General features: G+C 42.2%; 1 protein-coding gene across 1 annotated transcript in view; it reads right to left on the minus strand.

Annotated features, from left to right (window-relative positions):
- Positions 1-27,943, minus strand: part of DYNC1I1 (dynein cytoplasmic 1 intermediate chain 1) — a 194,600-nt gene that overhangs the window by 30,463 nt on the left and 136,194 nt on the right. The window contains exons 11-14 of the mRNA XM_050890826.1: positions 21,236-21,382; positions 16,881-16,994; positions 13,994-14,127; positions 11,123-11,267 (exon numbers count right to left, since the gene is read on the minus strand). Coding sequence (XP_050746783.1) covers positions 11,123-11,267; positions 13,994-14,127; positions 16,881-16,994; positions 21,236-21,382 — 540 coding nt within the window. The remainder of the gene's footprint in view (positions 1-11,122; positions 11,268-13,993; positions 14,128-16,880; positions 16,995-21,235; positions 21,383-27,943) is intronic.

Here is a 27,943-nt window from a genome sequence, read left to right on the forward strand (position 1 = left end):
TATTATAAGTCGATTCAAGCTAATTTGATTTTTCTAGGTGTGCAGCAAATATGACAGATTCATTAGTCCTTGGCATAGAAACTTTCCGAACGAGCTGATGTGTTTGTTTAGGCTCAAGCTCTGGCTCTCGGGCACTTGGAAAGAGCCGAGCCAGAGCTGTCCTGAGCAGAGTGACTGCTCTTGTGTCTGGCCCTTGAACAAACCAGGGAACAGGGGGTTGGAACTAGATGATCTTTAAGGTCCCTTCCAACCCAAACCATTCTGTGATTCTATGAATCTGGCCCCTATGGGACCAAATATTATATAAATAGCCTTTATTCATTAAAAAACCCCCCAAACCCTACGAAATGGTGTCAAAGGAAGACATCTCTTCCAGCATAGATAACACATAGGGAAGCGAAACTCTGCTGTCTTTATTTAAAGCAAGCGTTACGATGTCACACTGACCAGAGGGATGCAAAAGAAACCAGGACAGGGCATAGCTTGTGGGACTTCCACTCAGGTTAGGATCTGAGCTCTTTCACTGTTTTATAAACCCTAGCTGCTAGGCCCAGTCTTCTCTACCTTGAGAGAGACATCTTACTACTTTGCTGAATCCAGGCTCATCTTTTCCTTTCTGACCCTGACAGTTAGCCAGGCCAACCCAAAAGATGCAGACAGTATAAGCAGAAACTAAAAGCTGCTGGGAATTTTGAGGCAAATACTCCTCAAATCAGCTTTACTCTGGTCTTGACCTTTCCTCCTTCATTGGTCTCCTTCCTGGGACACCAGCTGTTTGGGGTTACTTGTGCATACCTCTTGTGGTGCGGAGTAAGTCCTCCACTGTATATAACGCTCTACTACTCTTGTAAGCCTTCATGTTCTCCATTTGTATGGAGTCAAAGAGGCCCTGGTTTTTATTCAGACTGATTGATCTCCATGGGAATTTTGCCAGTTCTGGACTACCATGTTTCTCCCAAATCTGTTTTCTAATACTTAGGATAATTTAGGATAATCCAATAGTTCCTATTTTAATACTACACTTACAGGACTTGACTTAGTTCAGATTATGCTAGCTTTTAAAAGCTACAGCAATCCCCAGAACTATTACAAGATGCCATAAATCAGAGGTGCTAGTTACAGGTACGTCCCTGATGGCTCAGCAAAGCCTGTCTGCATTCTCCCTGAAGGGTATCATTATCCCACAGACCCCAATACCAGACCCCAATAGTAAGTTGTATAACAACTCACAACTTGCAGTCTGCTCCACCTTTTCCAGGACTAGCCAGACCTTCAAGGATGGCAACGGGAAAGTGAAAGGGGGATGTTTATGCTCTTCAGCTTTAGCCACCCCATGTCACTGGCTATCTGAGGTGCCCTAAATTGAGTTACACGAATAATAGCTCCTTTATGTGTCTTTAAATTCCTTCTGGCAGTCAGATTCAGTGCTGAATCACAGATGAGCCTCTGGGGCTCAATGGACATTTCACTGGGCTATGACCTATGTACATGTTGTGTCATCTCACTGTCAGATGATTATTAGGTCACTGAATCAAGTCTAAACTGCATTTTTGGGCAAGGGAACAGGCTTCATTTTTAGGTTCCATAGCAACAGGGGGAAAGAAATGAGTGTGGAAATGATCCCTACACTCTTCACAGCCTTGTTTTATTTAAGTACTGTAGTATTACTACGCTGATTGGTTTTTGGCATCCTAAAAGTTGCAGACAGTCAAGGCAGAAAACTGTTCACTTTTAGAAATGATTGTTCTTGCAGAGATGCTGCAACTGTTGCCTCTTTTAATTGCCAACAATAAAAGGAAGTCCAATATTTTTGCATAAACATGTGGGAATTATTATAGATAGAGGAGGGGACAAGGGTGAGACTGAAAGGAAAGGGGCTATGAGAGCAGACCAAGTCTGGAGATAACATGGTGATTACATTTTTGTGGTTTCCTTCAAAGTCAAAGCGTCACGGGTGAGCATACAAGAAGGAAGCAAAGGAAAAAAGGTTTGATGATTGGCACAGGCGGTTTTAATGAGAACCGATCTTAATGTCTAATACTGTGCATGGAGAAAAAAAATAAAAGAACTTGGGAAGTCAGACATCACCTGACTTTTAGGAGCATCAGAAAGTCAAACAGCAGAGCTTTCGGGGTCTGTGGAGATAGCCTGGAAGCTATACTGACAGGTAAACTGTTTATTTGGTTAATCCTCCTTAACTAAGTCCTCTGCAGAGGTGCAACACATTCAGACTGTGCTGCTAGACTTCAGTTATTCTCTTCTACCCTGCCTTTCCACTTAATGGAAAAAGACCTTTTTATTTTCTGAAGAAAAAAAAGCAGAAAGCATGTCATTCCTCTTCACCACTGCATATTAGCTGAGGAACTATTTTCAGTGAGTTTGATATAAATGTGTATTACTTGATGTCTAATGTAAATTTAAATGAGTTAATGATAAGATATCTGCTTGCAGTGGATGAACTTTACAAACATCAGAAGGTACGTAAGGCCTTGAAACTACAGAACTGGCTTAAGAAAGATTTTATAAAGAAGGTAATACGCACACTGGGTTATAGTGTGGCACCAGGGAGGACGGTGTTCCCCAGCTCACTTTTCTTCCCAGTTCCTACTGGCCAGGCTGGTGTATGCTTGCTTCTGCATTTTACATCATCCAGTTTAATTCCCAGTCTGGAGCCCCTCTTACTCCACAACTCTTGCGAGAGTTGTGCCTACAGGTTTCCACTGCTTGAGGTTTAATACCTTCTGCTGCACTCGCCCACATCAAGCTGGATGCAGTGTGGATGGCAACAGTGGAGAAGCCTGTACAGGTATTTGCCATTTGTTCTGTATTTCCTCAGACTGCTGACTTCATCGCTAAATGTTAATCAAGTTTTCCACCTTTTATTTAAAACATGCTTTAAGCAAGCCAGCACTTCTTCCTATGCTACTAACTATGCATTTCAGTCACGAGATTTCTTTAGAAATACTATAATTTTCTTTTGGAATTTCTACCTACTTCTAAAGATGGCTCAATTTCTTCTTTTAAGAAGCTCAAAACACTATAGAAGGTCTTACTGCCCCTGCCCAGCAAACTGATTCACAGTTTCTGTAGCTCATACTCCTGCCTTTATATTACTATATTCCTGGATTTTTTTCAGAGAAGCACTTGGGGGCCTTGCTGAGAAATACGAGCAAGGTATGGTTTTCCTAGACTGATGGAAGAATCACCACATCCTGGTCAGAGGAAGCACTGAACACAGAGTGAAACACTGAAGAAGGGCAGATTTGGTCTTCTACCTCCAGTTGTCACTCCCTGTTTATATCCCACATAGGTGCGATCAGGAAGCAGGGCTGGAGAGTGAGTGGGATGCTTTGGCAGAAGGTGGATCACTGTGCTAGTGCTCTCCCGTCATGCAGGAGAGGCAGTGGCATGCACTTAGGTCCTGAGCCTACTCCTGTTCGAGTCAATAGGACTGGTCTCCCTGCTTCGGGCCTGAAGTTGTTAAAGAGAGGTAGTTTAGCTCAAACTGCGAGGCGAGGAGGGGAGTGGGATAACGTAGCTGCGGTTTCAGGGGGTTGTTTCTCATCTCTGTGATTCTGATGGGAACATTCAGTATGAGGCCCCTGAAAATTCAGTTTTTCTTTTTAATGGAAAATGCTGCTTCATCACAGGGTACTCGGCCCAGCATTGCATGTGGACTCGGCGAATTACCAGGCTTTCAAGTGACTGCTGCTGCAGTTCCAGCTGCCAGGAAGCGCAGGCAGGAGCATGAGGAACATTGCAGGATGGCTGACACAACCTGATGTTACAGGACTGTCTGCTGAACAGTCAAGATTAGTATTTGTAGCTGCTGCTACCAGGATGCCGGCAGAGCTTTCATGGGTCAGCAAGCAATGATTTTGAGGCTAATTATTACTGAAGAGAACTCCATCTTGTAGGATTTTGAATACAGTTCCTTTTTTTTACTGATAACAAAAGTCTCTCACACAGCAGAGAAAGGATGGCTGCATGAAGCAGGTGGGAGAAAATTTCCATTAGAGAAGAAGCCCTGGGCTTTATATATTGGTAATTTTCCTGAAATGTTTCACTATTACACGCGAGCCTGATCCTCCAGCATAATTCTGCAACAGAACAGGCAGTGGGAGGTTTGCATTTTGATTTCAGGGGAAAAAGGAATGACGACTTTGTTTTGTACAGATTATATGAGCTCCTGAAATCCAATTCTGCTTTCCATGTAAAAATAAAGCTTTCACTCCTACAACTGGATTTATGTTAGGGTTTTCTGAAACAGAGTTTAGCCCACTGAGTTTTTCAGAATCGCCTTGGTATTTTCGATGACTGTTTTATTTTTATGTGTGTGTGTGCCTTTCTTCATGAAAGATTTCACAAAGAAGAAGCATGGTTCGCGTGAGTAAATGAAGTATGTTGGCCAGCTGAAGAATATTTTCCTATCACTTTTCAAATATGGCTACACTGAAAACCAAAATCATGAGAAACATTTCATGTGAAGAACTTGGGGCTGATTTCAAGCCACCTGACTTCACTTTGGTTTTGCTCTTTAAAATTACCTAGAAAATACCATAATCATCTTTTTTGTACAGCTGGATGAGAGCCAGACCTCTGGCTCCAGAGGTAAAGGGCAAAAACTAAAAAAATCCTGTCTGAACAGGCAACTCCACCCTCTTCCCCAAGTCAGCTTGGCCTTTTGACAGAAAGTGAGCTCTGAAGCAAATTCATTCATTGCCTTGTTTTTGGACAAAACTCAAAATTCTGAACTCACACCACAGAGAGACCGTTTCCATGAAATCCAGCACGCTATTTTATCACCCTTTGTCTTTCCCTATAATCAGATAAAATTAGCATTTGGACAGTGATTAATCAGATTAATCATTTTAATTGCTTTTATCAAAGAGAAAAGCCTGCACTGGAAATGCAGTGTTGTCAAAGGAAGGATGATTGCCTCATGAGCAGAGTCAAGAAGGAGCTCCGTGTTGTGATGCAGCAGTGAGGGGGATCAGTCTAGCCAGGTATCCAAAATAAGAGGAGTGAAATCGTCCCCTGAGATAGACATTTGAGCCCCACCAAAATCGGTGGGAGGGAGGAGTAGTAAAGGATTCCACAGAGAGAAGAAAATAGGGAGAACTGTCTGTATTCAGTCCACCTACTCCCAAAATAGACTAAAGTTTTGGTCTCCCTCACAGTACATTGTTTCTTTTCTGCCTTTTCTTCTCCATGTTATTTCTTATGCCTCCCTAAACTCTCTGGGCCCTTTTGAGATCACCCACCATGGCACTAGAGGCAGATGCAGATTGCATCCAGATTCAGTGGGGTGGTAGGTACAGAAAGCCAGAGGTCCTGACACCCCTATAGTTTGATTTAGCATCTGGTCAGAGCACACCCTGGCTTTCTTCTGCTTGTATCCTAGCTTTTCTGGCTGCAGAATCAAGGTATAGCTGCGTGTGTGTGGCGTGGGATAAAGAGGCTGGTTACTTCTTGGCAGTGGTTTGGGAGAAGCCAGAATAAGACAGACCCACGAGCTCAGAAGTGCTGCCACATCTGCCAGTTTAGATACAACCTGAGGCTGTCCAGATGCAAGAAAGCCATCAAAAGCTACAACAACTGATTATCTGCCAGACTTGGGCTCCTGTATAGTCAGTGGTGGGAAGTAATGGTGGTACCTCCAAGAGATGTCTAATGTAGGCATTGCAATTACTTCTTTCCAGTGGCTGCATAAGAAACCAAAGTATGGAAGCCCTAAATAATAAAGGATCCAGGAGGATCCAACTTCATATGCAGTAAGAGTCATCTAACATGCCTCATGTGCTAATGTGAGAAGACTGAATATGGCCCAAAGGATTTAGGAAAGCTTAGAAAATAACATTAAGAATTAACAGGTTCAAAACTGAGAGTAGCCATACTTTCTAAATTTCACTAAGTCCAGCCCTCATCTACACTTAAGTGTGTGCAAGATAAGGTACACGAGTAACCTCTGCATTTTGCCAGTCCATTTCGCTGTCGGAGACCTGTCTGATCCTGTTACAAACTGGAGAAGTAGGGCTGGCCCGAAGTGGACAAAACTGGTTTTCATCAGGAAGCATCAGCACATTAAAATCAAAGCTTTACTCTGAGAAGATCCTACTTTCAGTGAAACCAGAGTTGTTCATAGGGACAAGATACAGCTCAGAGCAAAATGGCAAGATCATCACAGCACTTCCTCCCCTTAGGGAAGACACCTTTGCAGTGTGGCTTGGTGCCCAAACCGCTGGCTTACAGGATACTCTTGTGGAGCTCCTACACTCTTCATAAATAACTGCATATTCAGTGGAATAGGAACATCTTCCATAAGGCAGGGAATGCTATATACCATTAACCACTAACATCAGTGTCTCTAATCTGTGATCTGCTCTAATCACCTGCCATGGGACTTCACTAAATCAAGTCATTGGCTCCAGCATTTCTAATTACAGTTAAAACAATTTTCATGAGGGAGAACTCACCAAGTTGTTGTAATAGTTCACTAAGTTTACTGTCCTTCTATCATGACTACATGTTTGATTACATTTCTAGTTGGATCTTTAACTTCAGGCAATGCGATCAAGAGGCTGTTACTCACCCTCTTAATGTGATTGAAATTATACTAGAAAAAAATCTGAGCCAGTAACCGGATATCTTGATACATGGTATGTGTAATGTAAAAAATACTAAGTTCTTAATCTTAAAAAAAGCCAAGACCTGACCCTGTTATTTTAGTAAACTTTAAAAATTGCCCATTTGTGAGTGCATTGTTTTCTTGGTGACTAATCCACACAATCATGTAATGCTCTGATTCATTCTGCTACACCATTTTCCATCACAGTAAGTTTGGTCTATCCAGTTGATCCTATCAGATCCTATCAGCCAGGCTTTTGGGGAAGGGGATTGAGGGGGTAGAGGTACCTATCTTTAGCAACACCACCACCACTACAACGCTTCTTTGCATTGTTCTAGTGATAGGCTTCAGCTTGACCTCTGAGGAGACGGTGTTCAACCTCTAGACCAAATTAAAACCAGTGGAGTTTGAAGTTATATGCTGATAGGAAGGTATGAAAGTGCAAGGTAAAATAATTTACTCCAAGAGTCAGGAGGACTGGGTCATACCAAGATAATCACCAAACAGATGGACATAAGATATTGAAGGTACAGAAATGTACGTGAAGGCACATAGCATAGAAGTGTGAATTTTTGCTGTTTAAAATGTGGTTTCTCAAAAAGCACAACAGACTGCGGCCTGGAACAACACAGGGCACCAAAAGAGAAGAGCAGCATGTGAAAAGCATAAGAAAGAGAAGACAAAGGAGAGGGACTAGGAAGGAGCTACCATTGATGTACATGCTAGTCAGGCAAAACTGAGCACGGGCACAAAAGTAGGTAGTCTGTCACTGAAGGCACACATGTCCTCTGGCTCAGTTAGTCCTTGCTGATGGTTACGTGGTGGTCCTACTACCAGTCTGCTCACCTCTGTCTCTCCTGATTATGGCACTCACCACTGTTACTTAAACATTAGGCAAAGAGGGAGATAAGCATGGATGGGGATACAGCAATGCTGTTACAGTTATTTCAATCTCTCTTCTGGTCAGCTGCCCATCTGAGCATGACTTAGGCATAGATGCAAGAGGAGAAAAACAGTCATTAGCACCTCCCCTCAACGGAAAGATAAGGGATAAAGGAGACATATGAAGGATCAAAGAGCTAACAAAATCCAGCTCTCTATCCAGACCTTTATTAACTCCCTCAGCAGCAAACAAGCCATCTTCTAGGCTTTAACTGAAACTAGCTTATGTTTTGCTACGCTTTAACAATTCCAAGCTAGCTCCTGTCCCCTGACACAATATCTAAAAATTCGCAATCCAAACAGCAATTGCTGTAATAATAACAATACTTACATTTCATTATTTAACCTCATGCTATTCGTTCATGAGGATTAATGCTTTATTAATTAACAACACTTAGCATTTCCACTTAGCACTTTACCTCTTCAAAGCATCGTACAGACAATACCTAATTAAGGGCAGAGCTCCGCAGACACTTCACATCAGGACTTCCCTTTGACAGCTCTGCATCCAAGACTTGCTCACATGGTGCAGCATGAATTCAAGTTGAAAGCCCTATTGACTTCATCAGGAACCAGGTAATGCCCTGGCTATCAAGTGACTATCTTTGCAAATTCCTTTTCTTTTCCTGTTGCTTCTGGTTGCTTACTATTCACCCAGGGATCTAATTATTGGCTAATGTGATGGGTGATAACGTGAACCTTGCATTAGTGTTATCTACAAAACCTTCATTCTTCCGTTAGTGAAAACCTTATTCTCAGTCACCTGGTTGAACTGCCTTTGGATAGAAAATGTGTTAACCACAAAAACAGATTATAAAATGTCAAGCCAGAGTTTTTAAGGGAGATGGTGCTTTCAATCCATCAGTCAAATGCCTGCTATGAAAGTGCCTTTCTTGTAAGCACCCCAGGGTGCTACACAACATCAATAGACAATATAAACACAGAGCTTTTATGGTTCACTTTACAATTGGACATTGACTCTGAACCTGTGAAATAGAAAGGAATTGAATTTCATGACCAAAGAGGATAATGTGCACAGGATTAGGTAGACAACACTGGTAGAAGCACAAAAGCAACACGGCATTGGATGCTGATAGAGAGATTAAATTTACAAAAAAGAAACCAAAGGAATAAACAAATTCTGAGTAAACTCTCATAAACCAGCAGTAGCACTGACTGTTTCATATCAATCCAGTATTTTTTTCAGAGAATCAAACATGCTGATGGGTTTATTCAAAGCCCACTGATTGACCGGGCCCTGACTATGGGAACTGAACAAAGAGAGCCCTAAATACGTATGTAATAGCTCCAGCCGAGAGAATTACCCAGACAGTATGGAAAGAAAATTCTGCCAGAGTCAAATTGGAAGAAAAAGAAAACATTCATCACAGTTCAAGAACTTTTCTAGTGTCTCAGAGGATGTCTTCACAGGGCAGTGGCTGGCAGTGCAGCAGCCTGGGGCTGCTGCTGCTCAAACCTGCTCCAGAAGAAAGCAAGTGATCCAATACAGCAACGCGGCTTCCAGCTCGGAGTGGTGCTGTTGTGTGTCACATGCACATCACAGCTCACATCAGCTAGGTCAAACAGCTTTCTCAGGAAACCCCTCTTGCCAGACGAGCCACAGCTTGATAGATATTAGAAATTTAAATGGTTTGGTTCTTTGAAAACTGACTGTATTGAACAGAATCTGACCTAACCATTTTGGCACTGAATTCTTCCACAAGGGTAACTGCATACTGCTAACTGCAGTGTCTTTGTGATCAAAATATACTGTGTTAGTGTTTCTGCTAAATTTTAAAATCCCAGGAGTGTAAAATAAAAACCAGGCCTTATTATCCCTTAATATAATTTAATTTAAGCTGCAGATGGATGGACCCTTATTGCCATATTCAACCTTGAGCTGAGGGTCAGATACTCATCCTAGACTTTTCTGGACTTGTTTGGAATTCAGTACCTGCCTTTCATCTTCCCGCCAGTCCCCACAAATTCTTTTCCCTTTACTCAGCTTCAACTTCAACCCTCCAATATTCCCTTGCCACCAGTTACCACTGTCCAGGACTCCCTTATCTCAGACACCAAACAGCCTGGCCAGCCCCAACCAGCTAACACCTAAGCTCTCCATCACTTTGTTATCCTGTCAGCCCTTTCTAATGTTTACCACCTAGGACCCATCCCAGACCCATTCCAGCCTGCTCATGACCACTCCCCTGGACCACTTCTACATTGGTTAAGGCTGGATCCACTGATGTATATGGTTATATGTGAATTAGGTAAATCATGCACCTTTCTTATAACAAGTTTCCTAAAATGTAACGCTCAAGACAAAACTGTCAGCCGCAGTCACTGTTGATCAGGAAAAGATACCTGTGAATTAGCATGCACATTGGATCAGGCCATTAACAACTGCGTTGTGAAGCTACTATGGAAGCTGATTCAAGTTATTATCTAGGTAACTGTGCTTCTGTTTCCAGCACAAGGCTGTCACATGAGCCCTTCTGATCACTTTTGTATTTACATTTGCTGTGCATCTGTCCTAGCATCTCCAAGCCCTGATGTCTTGGAGGAACACACGCTGAGATACTTCCTGACTGGGGTCAGCTTCCAGTACTGGAACTCTGCCGGGTGCAGCTCAAGATGTGAACCAAACGCAGGCATAAAAACATGGTTGAGGCAAAAGCCTGGCATTTGGAAGGCAGTTCTCTACTCTGGTGTATGACAAAAATAACTGTTTAGATGACTTATATAATTAGGATTTTACCTCTCATTCTCCTGTTTTACTCAGCCTGTACAATGAAACAGGTTGGTCTGTTTAGTCTGTCCCACAGTTTTCACTCATGCTGTCATTACCCTATATTCATACAGTTCTATGGCGTGTTGGGGTTTCAGAGCTTCACAGGACTGTGTATTCATTTCTGCTGTTCACAGTGCTCTCCCTGTAAGAGGTCACGGGTACACGTCCATAGAGTAGTCAGCAACAGATCCATGGTGGTCATGAATGTAAGTTCCAGCATGTTTTTCCTCCCTGCTTCCAGCCATCAGTGTCTAATGTCATTGGGACAATTTATACTTTTTGGCTATCAACCTCCTACAGCAATGAATTTCACACGTGATATTGATTGCATTAAGTCATACGTGTGCTTCCCCTGTTGCTTCATCAGAAGAAAGTGTTCCTGCTGCTGCACCACCATGGTGCATAGTATTAGCCTTGCAATGTAGCCTGCATAGGGAGTGCTGGATGGATTGTTTGACGACTTGCAGTACAAGACGTCCTAATCTCCTTGCCTAGTGAAATTGCTCACCACTAGGGTTAATACTGAAGTGCAGGCCAGCTGAAGCTACCTTTGAAGGGCAGGGTACACTCCAGGACGAATATGGTTGACACAGTTACACCAGGTATGTATTTTACTTATAATTTTATCACTACGCCTATTCTAAGCACAGCCTTTCAATTAATTGATTCTTAGGACTTGCTATAGACAATAGTGAAATATTTCTGACAACAGCATTTTCACAAGTAGCATTACCCTTCCCACCCCAGCTCAGATTTCTCACCTTTGTGGTCCACAACTTGACTGTCCAGTCAAATGATGATGTGACAAAGAGATGGGAAAAGTCAATTGGACCCACTGCCATGTGACAATTGATTCCTGTGACGGGTCCTTGGTGGCCTTCAAAAATTTCACCAATGCCAGCTTTACTGCAGGAAGAAGAGACATTTGCATTCAGAGAGTGATTTAACATCTGGTGATTTAACATAATTTTTCTTTACTCTTACGTTTCTGTTTCCTTTTAAAGTTCCATTTAATCTGTAAATCTCTCTCCTTTTAGTAGGGCCTTTGCCTGCAGAGGTTTACCCCCGTGGGCACAATTAATGCTCAGGATCCAGCACAGGGAGACTTTCTCTTACTTCTGAAGACTTGCCTTACTCACTTTTACATACACTGTCTACTTCTACTACTGTAGCTTGAAATAACATTTATGTATAATTATAAAGTAATTCTAAATTATAATTATACTATAGCTTATGCCTCTGAGTAAGCCATTATCACAAGGAATAACCATTAAAATAAAAATGCAAATATGTTAATGACTTATCATGAGCAATTCTTTTTCTCTTAAATATCTAAAATAACTTTTCACAGCAGTCAATCAAGTCACTAGGAAGCAAATCCTTTTTCACAAAAAGTGAAGGAACTGTTCCTGTGATCAGGTATCACACAGTCATTACTTTGAACAAGGGGAGATGTGCATTTCATCGGCCTGAGGCTAGAATAGCTATTAGGAAGGAAAAATACAATGCTGTGTAAGAGAGAATGTGCGCAGTTTTCTTATTCCTGGAAGCAAATGACGCCAGATCAGTTGTCAGTGCTGTCGCACAGTGTATACAGAAAGGGGAATCATGAAATTACCCTTTTAGTTACATTATAGAAAAATTGCCAATGGAATAAAATACATTAAAAATAGCCACAGCTCTGGCAAGGCTGCCAGCCCCGTGCCAGTGTGAATACAGCATACCCAAAGTGATGAAGACCTGCACTGGAGGAAATTGGTCCCTCATATTGCTAGTGTGATGTCCCCTCACCTCTCCTGTTGACCATGACAGTGTGACCTCACTTAGGCTCCTGTGCCAGACCTCGCAGCATGTGCTGGAGCAGGGGCCGAGTTCTGCAGTGCCTCTGCAGGGCTGGGTACAAAGCACACCTCTTATTTTACCCCCATCTGTCTGCCATGTAGTAGGCAGGATAAAGGGGGTTCTGGAGCACTGAGAACACCTTGTGTATATCTGCTGTGCTTTGACACACCTTTTTCCAGAATAACATATAGCTCTCCACTGTGCTGGGCTGAAGGACACAGGAGCCTCTGGAAATAAAACGGGGATGATTGATAGCAAAAAGCTCTAGGAAAGACAGGCAGGAGAAGAAAAGTAGTGCGTTTGTTGATGGTCAGCAGAAGGTTTGCTAAAAAGGTGGGCTAACAAGAGGATCTGGCACCTTTCTCCTCTTGTGAGGAACAAACCAGGCATGTCTGAAAGATCAGAAGTGAGAAATGCCCTTGGGCATGCTTCATTTATCCTAGCAGCCCAAGACTAATTCAAACCATCAGCCACCACACAGCCGATCAGTATAATGCCTAAATAGACACAATTTTGCAATACTGTCAGCGGTCAGGCTAACATAAAAATATTTTAAAATAAAAATTATATTGAATGAAATATATGTAAAGCAGTATTTGTACAACATTATTATATTTATACAACATTAGGAATGTGAAGGCTTACAATCTTAAACCAGTGTATCGATGTCTATTTGGTCAACAGAAACACAGAATATGATAAAATATGAAGTCAGAGAATATTGGAAACTATTGAAGCGTGGGGGTGAGCTTTAAATCTATCGGTGAAAAAAGTTCCGTCTTTACAAAAGCCTTTCAAGCGTCCCAGAGGATGAAACTACCACCAGAAACTAACAGAGCACGCTAGCATCCTGCAGATTTACAGGGTGCAAAATAAGGAACTTGCAGCATTAAACTACAGCCTGGGTTATGCGAGGAAGGGATATGACCACCGTGTGTGAGAGCACAGGGTACCAGTCCTGGGAGCCGGTCAGCCAGAGCTTGTGTACCTGCGTGGCACACTGCGGCTACATCGTGTTAGCAAATAAACCAGGCAGCAGCCCAGACTGAGGGCAAATGGTGTGGCATGGCTCCTGGCTGTACAACAAAACCCTCTTGCCCTCCTGGAGAGGGTGGCATGTCCAAACTGCCCACTGAAAGCGAGGGCCAGCAGGGCTCAGTCTAGTCTGGCTGCGCAGATGCAGCCTGCAGTGTTGCGCGGGAATACCCGGCACTGGATGGCCATGCACTGGGACATGCATGCTACGTTTGTCACATGCACGTGTGCCCATGGTGGCTTTTCTCCGATATATGCCTCTGGAGACTGAAGATGGAGCTGAAGATGGTAAAAAATAAAGTGGATTACCATCTCTTATGAGCAGTTTAGGCCTGATTACCCTGCAACAAAACTGTCTCCTAGGGCCTGATTCAACCTGCCCAGACATAGATACCTACATCTCAGCTAGCTGTCTAGACCTCTGTCCCACCTCATGGGTGAGAAAGAGGTATTTCTGAGATCCCAGTCATCTCTTCTTCAGGCAGCTGTCTGAAAAAGGTAAAGGAAATCGAACCGTAAGAGCAGTCGTTGCTCCCCACCAACTACGCAGGGAGCCTGCGGCAACTTCCCCAGTATAACAGGCTGTGGCACAGGTGCTCAAAGTCAGGCAACTCCTGTCCTAGTCGTGCGAAGTAGAACAGTACAGACACCATTGATCCAAGAGAAAAAACACGAAACACTCTCCACACACGCTTGGCTACCTCACGCCAACACAGGTACACAATGTTATTTAAGTACAAAGTGCTGAACATCACCTTCCATGACGACAGGCTGTGTAGACTGTTCCCTCTTCACTACCAACGACAAAGTTATTGACATCTCCGGTTGGGAAAGCCATTCCTGTAACCGCCACTGGTTTGGACTTATTGTACACCAGCTCCATGCTCTCCTACCAAAACAGGTCTTCGTTATTATTCTGCGATCATCCTTTTGTTTGGCTGTTTTGTTTTTTTTTCCTAATTAATTTCTAGATGTTACACAGGGTAGCAGGAGGGGAAGAATAAATCATTTGACCCAGCCACAGGACTTTGGTTTCTACATAGGACGTTGCGAGAAGATGCGATGTCACAAACTAGGATGCACTGCTCCTGCCATCCCCGCCACTGTCTGTCACACATTTGAGAGTGGCTGGAAGGCACTGGTCTTTGCTATATCATCTTAAATCAGGCAGAGATGACAGGTGAGAATTTAAAATCTAATGGTGCAGAAACTGAAGATAATACCTTAATGGTTATACTTGCCAGCCCCAGGCTCTAATAAAACATGCAATACCCTTCTATTTACAAACATTTTTGAAATCATTTGTCAGGAAACACATGTAATATCGTGTGCACCTGAGGCATTTATCAGACTGTGCCATTTGTCCCTTTGCAGAACAAAATTAAAAAGTTGGGGTCCTGTCACTACCACCATTCTAAGCATTGCTTTTCAGGGATTTTCTGAGGTAACCATAAACACTCCCTCTAGACTCCACCATCAAGCTACAAACCAGCAAGCATATTTTCTTTTTTCATTTGGTAGCTATATTTCAAAGTAAATCGGCATGCCCATTTTTGCTATTGCAAGTACAACCAGCATGAGCAGTTTGTGGCCATTGCAAGATGTGCACGCTTTGAGCAGATTTTGCACAACTTTTTGGTTGTTCAGCCTAAGTGGTGTAACCCAAGAATCCACAAAGGGGCTGTATGATTTAGCAATTTTCATTTTTAGCTGTTTAAGTGGGTATATTTTCTATGTTTAAAATGTCTAAGTTGCTGTTCTTCTAGGGCCAAAGCCTGTAGTGTTTTTCTTAGAAGGGCTTTTTGCTGTAGCTAAAGAAAGTGGGCATCCCTGTGAGAAGAGAGGGCTGCAAATCCAAAGAGAAATGCTTTTGCTTGGTTTATACTTTTCTTTGCAATACATTTGATTCTATTAAAAAGGCAAAACAAGACCTGGAAAATGCATTGGCAGAGCACCTGTGAACCATATATTTCTGTGAAAATCTTCTGGGATGAGGTCATCATTTAGTGTCTCTGTGGAGACACGGCCAGATACTATGGTGGACTCTCTCCTCCCAGCGCCTACACCATGGCTGTACACGAGTGCTCTGGATCTGTGTCTTTGGAAAGTTTCAGACTGACACACATCAGCAACACCCTACTCCCAATTTAAAGCTATGGCACGTAGCTTTATGTCAAGTCCTATGTCTTTGTTTTCTAGATCACCATGAGCCATGCGCCAAACTTCAGCGTAATGTGGGGTGTGTTCCCATCCTTGTTGAAAGTCAGTTTTGGGGCAGGGAAGTTCCATCTGAGTGATGAAGTACTGGAACTGAGATGTTCACAAATCTCTGCTTCAAAATTTAGTGTTCCAGTAAGTGAATACATAAGGGTGGGATTTATCTTCTTGATGTTTAAGTGAGAAACTGGGGAAGGGATTCAGGTGCCTAAACATAGATGTCTGGGCCATTTTAGATGCCTCCACTTCTAGTCCAGAAGAGTATTGGTTTCTCATAGTCCCAGGACACAACTACCAGACCCATACTGTTGCCTTATATGAGCATGAGCAACATGATCTAACTTTGAAGTTGGCCTCACTTTGAGTAGGGGAGTAGATGGGATGACTTCTAGAAGCCCCTTCCATCCTAAGATTTGACAGTTCTGTACCCCAGGGTGGGTATCATCTGAAATGGTATTTCACACTGGGATGAGATGAGTCGTCCTCCAGAAGTGCCCAGTCTTTCTCTACATTAACTGTAAAGGGAACTCAGATTACTAGCTTAGACTTGACACGGACCTAACTTTTAGATGGCTAAGGTTAGGATAGAGGAGTCCCACCTCTTGTGTCAACACTGAAAAGCAAATAGTTCGATAGTAATTGCACATTAATGCATGATTAATGGAATCATTAAGAGGAGTTTCTGTGCAGCATTTTGAAACAAGATCAGATCCCATGATGCTTAGCAAAAATGATATAAAAAATGAGTGATGCGTTGGAATAGAAAATGTAGTACTCCAGAAGATAACACTTAAAAGATGCTTTCCATAGACCTTTTTCAGCATCAGATTCTTTGTTTAGTTTCCATTATTATAATCACTAGCGGTTTGGACAATTTTCCTGGGTTTCCTTTCATTTCTGATACAAAGGAGAGGCAAGGGGGGAAAGACAATAGCAGCAAACATTCCAGAGGGGGGAAACTAGTTCTAAAACTTTTGATTTGCGTTGTTTGTTCCTTTGGCTACTGAAGGCAGGCAGCGAAGTAAGCTTTCTGACTGTGTGCCTTGGAAACCCATAGTGCCTAGGGTGTGTTCAGCAGCAGTGCAATCTAGTCCATATTTGTTAAACAATGCTGTAGAGTAAGTACAATTTATACCACAGGCGACTTCTGTAATTACCGTGCTTTAAAATGGATTATTTCATTTTCACTTGAAACTAACCTATGTATTAACGTATTACAATAATTACATGATTTGTGGTAAAGGAAATGGGTTTTGGCTCTTAGCAGAGACTGCTGGAAGCAAGCTGTACTCTTTCAAGTGCATCCATTGGTTTTAGTTTGTATAGGACGTGAGGTTTTGGCTTTTAGGAGCTATGTTCCATTAAGCAGGTATCCTGCTCTACCAAAGGTGCTTTTTTACCCTGTATAGGTGAAAACAAACCCACCTGTGGAGTTGAGAGCATGTCCAGGCTCCAGGAGCACATTTTGCCATCTGTAGAGACGGTAATGAGATTGTGCGCATTCTGTGTTCCAACTACATTCACACAATACACAGGATGCTGAAAAGACATTAACACTGGAAATCAGAAAGCCATTCTCACATCTTCACAAACAAATTTCTAATGTCTCATCTGTTATTTTAAAGAATGCTTAAGTAGCCACATAATGCCTGGAAAATACAGGACTCAGCTTTTGCCAGATAGGAATTGTTTTGGGTTTTTTTTTAATTTAAATTTTAAGACATAGGTTATGGAGGTGGAAATGTTTTCGAAGTTTCGTTTTCCTCATAATAAAACAACCGAGCTGAGTAATGCTGTGAAAATACTGAGTTATGTGGATGAGATTTCACCCACAGGGACATGTATCATTCTACTGATGGCTTTTGACACTGAAAATAACCGGCAGAAAGAGGCAAATTGTCCAAATGGAATCAAAATGAAAACTTTATTCAAGAAAACAGCTGCATAAAACTTGAACTTTTCCAGAATTTGGCTTGCATGCTAAATATTTGCAAATGTACTCCAGTTGAAAAACATGAACAAATCCATCAGCGTTCTCCAGCATTGGCCAATATACCTTTTTAAATCTGTCACTGTAAATGTGGAGTGACTAAATTTAGGGTGTTACACCTGGTTCACCATAGCAGAGTCATTCCATGGAGGCTGAATTCCACTTAGTATGCAATAATGAAACTTGGCCTATTCCTTTTCCAAGGAACCTGGTAACATTTTGAGCCTAAAGTGTCATCTGATCTCTCATGGTGACCTATGAGGGATGGTTCAAGCTCATGGTTCAAGTTCAGCAATCTCCAGAGTGAAAAATCAGTCAGACTGAACAATAAGATTTAATTTCCTTTGACCAGTACAAGTAATACTGCTGAATTAAGGGTAAGACATATACACAAATCAAGCAAAGAAAAATTGTATTTCTCTGCCTGTTTTGCCAATGAATAGAAGACCTGCATCTCCAGGAAGAAAAAGTACTTTTTACTAATACTTTCCTTATTTAAAGAAAATTAGGACCAACTTACAAGAGATCCCTACAGAGCTTCTAAGCTGACTCCATGTAGGGTTAGAAACCTAGCATTTCCTCCTGCTGAAAGGAATGGCAGAACTACCACTTATTTTAGACTACTTTAAGATTCAGCTGCAGGTCACCTACCCAGTCAGTAGGGAAAGGCAGAAATCTTCAGAGCGCTGGCTAGCTCTCAGGTTCGATACCTGAGTGGGCCCAGTAAATGCCCCCTCCCCGAGTGCAAAAAGGGCAGCATCTGAATGCACGGTGTGTGCGTGCGCACACTGAAGATGGACTCAGCAATTGCTGCCAAAATGGTACCTTGTGCTCGGGGGCCACCTGTACACACCAGTAAGTTGCAAGGTCCATTCTGATGCTGACTTTTCTCTTTCTCTCAAGATTGTCAAGCACCTGGTTTCCCCCAGATCATCAAATGGACCCCAATCTGTCCCTCACATGTCTCACGCTATTACCCTCGTGCAATGAACCTTCTTGCTGCTTAGTGGTGAGCTAATGATGCCAGTACTAAACATGATTAGCACATACTGATGTGTGAAATAAGCATAGACCTATTTTTTCATGGGTATTTGACCTCCAGTAGTCCAAACAGACAGGGACAGAGTGGGTGGGAGGAAGCTAAAGCAAGCAGCGGAATATCTAGAATATTTAGGGGGGAGGGAGAGGGTGAGCCTTGTCTTTCCAGCAGCACCTCAGTGTGCCAGGTCTGGCTTTAATCAGGGCTACCAGCCATTAATTTCATGCACAATAAAACTCATGGCAGAAATGAAAAGACGTAAGGAAAATGGATGAAAAAGACAACCAACTGTACGTAACAGAAAGTCTAAACAGGCTCCTTCCTTTCAAAGGGTCGCTGCCAGCTTGCTTTTATTTATTTTGGAAATGAAATCATCATGCAAAAGGATTTTGTCTTAATTAAAATTTCCTGTTGTCCCAAGTGCAGATGTGTGGTGGGTGTGAAAGGAAATTAGTGAGTAAGCTGCGGGTAGAATTCTCTTTCCTGGTGTATCCAGGCGCCAATCAGTGATACTAAACTTCAGGAAGGTTTAAGTCAGTGATAACAACACACTCTATCTGTTTCAAATAAACAAAGCGAAAGAAAAAAGAAAAATCCTTTTTTCACATATGGCATAAGTTCAAATTAAAAAATGACTATTCAGCTCACATATCTAGCAGTACATAAAGTAACATTGCTACAGCAGAGTTGTCTTAATTTAATCCCTTTTTTTTTCTTGGCAGCTAGGATTCAAGCCAGCCTTTTGCAGCCAAGATTTCGTTTACAGTTTATGTAAGTGATTCCTATATATGAACATAAAGTAAGCACTCTTTTACTGTAAAATGTGATCACTCCTTAAAAACATCATGCTTCCTCATGTTAGACTGTGTAAACATGTATTTCTACCAATCCCTGACAGCACATAAAGTGCCCATCCACAACTGAAAGTCATTTATATTTGTCAAAAGCAAAACATCACATATTGTTCTATTGCAATAATAAAACTAGTTTAATATATAGTTCCAGGAGGTACAATTTTGTCTTAAATGTTTTTTGAGTGTAAACAAATTACTTCCCATTAATCTTTTCTTTCCCACTAGATTTTGAGTCCCAGTTGTTCAATTTTCAGTGATAGTCAGCTTCTTGCCACTAGTTTTCTGCTCTGTTACATCTCTAAATTGCACTTCCAGGAGAGACTGTTTCTTTTCATGCAGATTGAACAACATTACTGGCGACAAAATGAGCAAAAACATTAGGGAAATGAAAAGTAATGTTGAAGATGCAACCCATGGCACAGATCATTAGATTATTACATCAACATTCATGATAGTGGAAATTTAGGGAACAATATTTGTACTGCCTGGCCCACTACGCATGTCTGTGCACACCTGTCATTTTTTAATATAAGAGACTTGCCATCATAATACTGGCCCCACACTGAATCTTTTGCATTAATTCATGTGGCATGGCTTCTAGAGTTGTCTTTTAACTCCAGGGATTATGTTGTCACAGTCAACTAAAAGCTGAACCTTGATCTGCAAATTCCAAAGATAAGAATCGCAGAATTGTAGAAGCTGGAGGTGCAAAAGACCTATCACTTTGTCTGATCCTTCACTCTGCTAGAACAAGATTATTATCTTATCTCTCAGAGTGCTTTGTGTAGTTCAGTTTCTTATGTTTCAGGAAATCTGCATTTTTCTGCATTGTTATATCATACTATTACATTTTTCTCCTCCTTTCAGCCTGTATTTTCTTTTCCGCTTCCCACTCAGGAATGGTCCCAAACCCACTCCCAAGATGAGATATGTTTACCATCCGCAGAGTACACCATCCAGCTCTTACGAAGAGGCTGCCTGAGCCCAAACTCTGGTAGAGGAGAGCTCAAGAATGCACATCTAAGTGCAGGATGGACTGGAGGTCAGCGCCATAGCAGAGTGAGGACACTTTAGCAGGCAATCCAGGCTTGTCTCTTCCTCCAGCACAATATGAGTCCTTGCAATGTAAGAGAGTTTTCTACCACAGACATCATCTTTGTATCACAGAGAAACTCTCTTCCTTCTCAGGCATTTTGTGCTACTGCTCTGCCTGTATATCTCCCAGACATCACCAGAGCCCTGTGCCACCATCACTATATCTGCAGGTATCTGTGTGTGTCGGCAAAATGCTCTTCCATATCATTCTGTGAAACAAACTCCCCCTCACTGTGCAAGCTCTGCCCTATTGCCCTGTCTGGAGTAGGAGACAATGACAGGCATTTATGTATTGCTCTGTTGGAAAACAGAAGCAAACTGCCCCACTCTCTTCAAGGGCACCAGTGTCTACTTACAGGACTCCACTCAGACCACCGTAGGTGCCTAATCTGGTTCAAAAGAGAAACTCGTGTACAACAAGACAACAATAAATGATTCAAATTGCCTGCCATGCTGGACTGACAGACACACAGTCCCTATAGTGACCTGGCTCTCTTTACAGGGAATGGAGAGCAAGAGTCACAGTGCCACTGTGCTGGCACAAAGGTGCCTCACTCAAGTGTTGTAACTGATCCTGCCCTCTTCCTTGGAAAGGAGGATAATGTCCTGACCTGACTGTACGAAGTGTGATGATTAAGCACTTACAGGAAGTGGTTGTACATCTCTCTTATCTATTTCTTTCTCTTCAAGGGCCACACGTTTTCATCTGTGTGGCAACCAGCATTGTAGACGCAACTAGACAGCTCCACTTCCCTGCTGACCATTTCCTCTAAGGAAAGGAGGAGGTGATTTTTATCCTTACCGTGTGAGCAGCAGCAGATAAGGGAGTTCTCTGAACCGGAGTGCGCCTGTGACTGCGATTATCCCACAAGACAATTTGGCCAGAGTACGTTCCACCAACGACCAGGTTTGGGTGAAAGCGGGCAAAACAGACAGACATCACAGACGACTGGAGTAAAACAGGTAGAGAAGAAGAGAGGGGTTACATGGTCAGTCATCTTCAATTCTCTCCTTAAGGAAGCATATTGTAATTAGCTTTTTGTATTTTAGAAATCACTGTATGAGCTCTATTCATATTCCTTGCACACCAGTAATTCTGCTAAAGCCAATAGGACACATGCAAAGAGCAATTTTGACCCTAAAATGTGTAGTTCCATTGGTCCTAGGGAAAATATGCACCATAGGATGAGTCTTAGCATGATCCTAAAAACCTGAGATAACCTCTCCATGACAGTGATGGGAAAGTGCTTAATTTCATTTCCAGAAGCGAGAACTTCAAGTAACCAGGTGCCAGCCCAACAGAGGTTGGCATCCTAGCCCATGATTTCCCATCAGGGAGAGCTCTTCCCCTATTGCTCCTCTAGCTTTTAACTCTCAAACAATCTGAGATGAGTTTGTGAGAGACCCTCCAAAGTTCACCTCAAGATGCGCTGCCTTGAGAGCATCAGCTGACAAGCTGCGTCTCATTGTTGGATCAATGACTGATTTCTCTGCTACAGAGAGGTCCTCTTCTAATAGCAGAGGGAATCACACTTTCCTTGACACTGTTTGAGCAGAAATGAGTTTTTCCTCATTTTAATGACAGCCGAGTTGCCTTTGTACATTTTCTTTAGCTGGGGATGGGTATCTATCCCAACTACTGCCTTCCAGTCTCTTTAAAATAACATACAACATCTGAAGTCCTCAAGGGAACAGTCCCCAGAACCTTCATGTGCTAACAAGCTACAGCCAAGAGCAACAAGCTGTAACTCCTTCAAGTCCTCCATCCTCTTTCTAAGGAATTATTTCCCATTTTTATATAAATGGTCCTGGATGTTATGTCTTTGTTTTATGCAAATTGGAAAGCAAAAGTTACAGCATTCATATAATTTCCCAAGAATTCACATACTAATAAAGACAGTTTGCAAACAGAAGCAAATGTCATTTTTTCATGGGCAGTTTTAGTGATGCTTACAAGCCACAGAGCAAGACTTGAACTGCTGCGGCAGTTAGTTACAGTCAGAAAGTTAAATTCACTGTTAGTGGTCACATTCTTAAAAATTCATTTTCTGTCTGTTTCCAATGAGTTTTGATAACAAATCTTTGTTATAGTTTAATGACTGGATATTTTGAAGTGGTGATGTTCCTATGTGTGAACCCATTTTACTCAATGACAAAGGGTTAACTAAATTATCATATTTCAGTTGCATAAAAAGCATTGCAGACATTTAAGTAAACTTTGTTGAATTGGGAACATAGGAGCTGCCAAGCTGAACTAGACCCAATGTCTACCTAGCTGATGACCCGGTCTCTGGCAGGAGTGGATGGAGTTGTAAAAACTTGGACGGGGGCAGATGTGTTGTCTTCTTTCATTACTGCTCCTCATCCTGATTTCTAGTGGCTAGAGACTGGTTTGAACTCTTACACCAGAGATTTAAAACCCCTTCTGATAGGGCTAGAATTAATTATGCTAACTCTTGATGCCTGTAACTAGGTTAATAAGAATAAAGCAAAATGTGAAGTTTAAATAGTTTATACTGAATTCATGTGGCTGCCTGATATCTATTGTTTAAAGCCAGATATATGCTAAATTAACTTAGTAGACATACTTATAGCATACAGCAGTATATTCAATACTGTTTTTTTTGACCTACTAAGATCACCAAGACAATGAAATAAGCTGCCACTACCTTTTTCCTTCCCTATTCTCTCTGGACTCTCATGGCTGTTCACTTGACATTTTTGATCCCTTCCCTTCTTGACTAAAGCCTTTGCATACGTTTCTCTAAGGTTATATAGTCTAGTATCTAATGACTATATGATTAGTATACGTAATTGCCTATTTTCGTCCATATCTATCTAAGCGCTTGAGCATAGTAATTACACTATGGTCAGTTGTAGCAACAAAAGGTAGCTTCCAAACACCATTTCCAAAGGACCTATTAATTAGCTTTACAGATAAGAAAACACACCTCTGAGCAACAGGACTTCGGTACTGCTAAGAGGGCTTAAAACTCAGCTACAATGCAGCTGCCATCCGGTTTCCACAGATCTCCCATGCATTATAATTAAAACGACCCTACAGCACATGTTCTACATTTTATCTCTTTGTTTAATGGCTTCGTGAGTTGTTTTAATCAACCCCTCTCATTCCTTATAACTAAGCTGACAGATATTCTTACATGAAGTGAAATAGCCAGATGATTTTAAAATAGTACAGCTCCACCACTGTGTACACCCCGCAGCAGCTACAAGGCTCCACATGTATTTTAAGAAACCCCAATTCAAACAGTCATTCCACAACAAAGCTCTCAGTTTGTCCGAAACAAACTTGGGAGACTCTGAAGCAGGGCGAAAAAGCCAAGTGGACAGTGTATTTTTAAATGTTGTGTTTTCATGGTTAGCATGTTTTTGAATTCAGAATCCCAGAATACAGTTGAATGGTCAGAATATAAACTGCTAAAGTGTGTTTTTCATAAAGTTCAAAAATAACCTACAGACATGTCATGGACTTAAGCCCTCTGCGCTGCTTCTAGTTTTACGTATCGCTCCAAAGTAACTTGCATTCTTCAACTGATGCAATGTTCACATCCTTTTAATTATGTCAATATTATTTTTCTACTGAGGAAAAACTTCTGTCAAATATTAGAATTTAACAATTTAAGGACTCCACTCCATAGCTCTTAATAAAGTCATTATTTTCTTAAAGTTAATGGCAGTACTCAGATGAGTAAGGGCTGTAAGATCCAGCCCATTCATTTAACAACTTTAAAAGCATTCATTTCTTAGCCTTAATGGGAGAGAGCGGCAAACAGGTCTCCAGTCTGTCTGAACAGCTCTGTGCCCAAGGAGAGCAGCAGAAACCATTCCCTGTAAGCCTCTTCTGCCTCCAGGCTGCCTCTTGTTTGCCGATTCAAGCAGTCTTGCTCGCCGATTCAAGCAGTCTTGCTCCTCTAAAACAGAGTTTTGCCACTGATTTCAAAGGGGGAGGAACCAGCGCCTGGTCAGGTTTTAAAATAACAGTGTATCCCTCTTTGCACTTCTACCACACCTTTCTAGGGAAATCTCACGGCACTTTCCAATAGCGATGGTAAAACTTCCCAGTTTTTCAGTTAGGCATATTTTATATGCTGTAGGTTCTTAGTTACCCGTTGCAGAGGACAGAAGCAGCTAGTTTCATAGTATATGGCAACAGTGCATAAAGAAATGTAAGAGGGATCATGTCAGAAGGCAATTCCACAGGGAGTTTAGTGTCCACAGTATAAAAGCAGCATTTAGAATTGGAGGTTCCCAGCGTTATCTTTTTATGGGTGCCACAGAGCATCTGTGTCTGCAAGTTGTTGGGACCCGCAAGAGTCAGGCAAACCCCAGTGTTTGGTCACCTTCATTTCTCTGAATTGCTCTGTGCAGTGAATCATTTCATTATTCACTTTAGCTTAATGCTCTGGTGTTTTCTCCCTCTATGCAAATACAGTCTACTGGATTTAGCTTTCTCTGTCTCTCCTTGACTTTCTCAGCAACCCTTCTAAAGTATTTATGGTACTTCTGGCTTTGTGATCTTCCACCCAGATTTTCTACTCCTGTATCTTGGTGATGGCTTTCTGGTGGGTGCCACCATGCTGGTGCTGCTGCCTCATCCCCTGTGTGTGCTCTGCCTGTCCGCGGAGGTGAGCAGCTCTCAAAGGGCCAGATGAGCGAGTCCAAATTAGGTCCAGGTGGGAGCACTGCCCAGGCAAAAGGGAGAGCCAGGCCCAGGCTGGTAAACCTGAGATTTTTGTTTGGCAAACGGGTGATCCCAATCCCCGAATGCTAAAGCTTCTGCTCCCAGCTGTTACAAGAACTGTGCTGAAAACATAATTAAGAAACAAAGCATGAAATATCTGTGCTCTTGTCACGGCAAAGAGAGGGCTGGCATCAGAAACAAAAGTGTTGCCCAGCCTTTGGAGAGGCCTGCAGTCGAAGGGACGAAGGCAGCACACCCCGGCCCCCTGTTTTGGCAGCTGTCAGGTCATCTCATCCTGTACAGAGAGAAGCGCTACATGGGCGAGAGGCCTTTGCTCAGCCACCTCTGCCTCCCTCCCTCCTGCTGATGCACTGGATTCAAACAGGCCCCGAGCCCTCTTCAAGTGGCTGGCAGAGCTGGTTTTTATTTTAGAAGCTTAATCCAGCCCAGATTTGGATTAATGATGGCGTATCCCTTCAACCACAGATACACATGCTTGGGACAGACAGTCATTTAGATTCTCCTTACTGAGAAGCCTGACCTCAGTACCCACATCTGATGTATGTAAGGCCCCAGAGACTCAGCTGTCTGTGCTCATGTCCGTAGATTCGGATGGCATTCTGCCCAGCCACCAGTTGAACAAGTTCACAAAGACCTGGGTGCTAAACAATAATGACTTTCAATAGGCAACGACTACTGCATTCAGCGAGACCTCTTCTGCAGGAAACCACCCCCGTAGGCAGCGCTGCCATACTGATGCCATATGCCTACACTTGACACCAGATGGATCTCAAAACAATACTTCATCAGTGGGAAGAAGCAATCTGAGGAGTTCACAGGCATTTCTAGACTCCAAAATACCAGGTTATGTTGCAGCAGGCACTCAGGAAACTCCTGGGCAGATTTTCTAGCTGAGCAAACACATGTGAAAAAGCACTACAGTCTGTGGCATGCTACTATAGGTCAGCCTAACACAGACAACAGCGGGCAATAAAATTAACTGCAGCTGAGATGAAGAGGCAGATCCTTTTGCACGCTTGAGGGAATTGGCTTAGAGGGACTGAGAGCAGAGGGACAAAGCTGTGGTACTGCCGCTTAGCTAGAACCTGGAAAAGGTGCCAAACTCATAGTGAGTTATCCATAGGAACTGAAGAATAGGGACTGGACCTCTGATCACCTATGCCTGCCCTCCTGAGGAATAAATAAATAAAGACAAAGGCCAAAAGTACACATACAATTTACTCATAACCTTTTGCTCTCACTCCTGCTCATCAAGAACAGCATTTAAAGAGTCTAAGCACTCCCAGTCCCTCTGAGAGCTGCCCTGCCTTCTTCTGGCCAGGCAATCAGGAGACCATCTCCTCATGCTTGCATTGCTACACACACTTACATGTGGCCCCAGAACAGATACAGGTGATACACCTCAACTGCAAAGGTGGATTAAAATCATCATCTAGAAACAAAACAGCAACTGAGTTACTAAATAAAGCCCTTTTTCCTGCCAGGCCAAGGACTGAAAATCAGCATGGAAAGTAGTGATATCAGACCTGAACATTGGTTTGTCTGGTTTAGTGCCCTATTATAGCCTTTTTGCACCACAAAAGAAGGTGAGAGATACCTTGAAAGAGGCAATTCTAGGGTGACTTTGCCCTGGCTACTGAGATACCTGGATTTGTACACTGAAATAGAGACTATGTTCCTTGCGAGAGTCTAGCTTATTTTTAGTATCAGCTATTATGAATCTGGATATTTCTGTGTTTCACATAAATGTCTAAGTATAATTTATAGTAATAAGCAAACGGCAGAGAGGATAGCAACAGAATTACAACTGTTTTTCCCAATTAAATTTGAAAAGCTACCTAAAACATGATTTATGTGTACGGAAACCTTTACCAAAGAGGTTAACTCTTAATTCTAAAAGCTTTAAATGCCAAGACTTCTGTATTGCTCCCCCAACTCTCTTCCTATTCAACTACAAAATAACATCTGAAAGATTTTGTGCTAGAGATTATTTGTGGCACTATACAAAATTCATCTTCTACTAAAAATAAAATAAAAGCAGTTGACATCCTTCACGTATTTAAAAAAATAAGTAAAACCAAACAAACACTTCTTCAAACCAAATGTCAGAATCCTGTTTAATTAAAAAAAGGAAGTTTATACTTGGTTATGGTGTGTGTCGACATCTATCCCTTTGATTTACAGGAGTATGGACTGGAAAGAACAGATTGCTTTATTCAAGAGAAAGAAAGGAGGGAGGGGGGCCCAGTGTGACAGGAAAGAGTGTAGGCTGTATTAACTTCAGTGCTTGTTAAAACATGAAGGATTAATGGTAGAAAGGGAGGGAAGAATTGTGAATGTCTCCAGTTTAGGATCTTCAAAAATGTTTGGGGATTCTAAGAATGTCTCACCCAACCACATGAAAGCTGCGCAGAGAGACTCAGCCACACGACTGCTCTAAATCCAAAGCTGGTATTGCTCCACTTATACCATCAAACCAATGGAGCTGAAATGTAGCCACAAATTAAATTTATTTTTATTGAAAAAGTACTAAGTCCTCAAAAAGAAGGAAAAGAGTATGTCAGGAAATGCAGCTCACTCTTAGCTGAGTTTACAGGGTAGGTAACTCTAACATCTAACCTCAGTGCTGACATCTGAGCATTGCAGCAGAATCAGAGCGCTCTGCCCAAGTCTGCAGAAAGGCAATATCCAGCCTCATGCCTTCATTTTAAGCAGGGCAGAAAGCTGAAGCTTTCTGCTTTCATCTCTGTAACTGCAGGTTCAGCCCGTGTAACTACAAGAATAAAA

Source organism: Gymnogyps californianus, chromosome 2 (assembly GCF_018139145.2).
Source record: "Gymnogyps californianus isolate 813 chromosome 2, ASM1813914v2, whole genome shotgun sequence".
Lineage (NCBI taxonomy): Eukaryota > Metazoa > Chordata > Aves > Accipitriformes > Cathartidae > Gymnogyps > Gymnogyps californianus.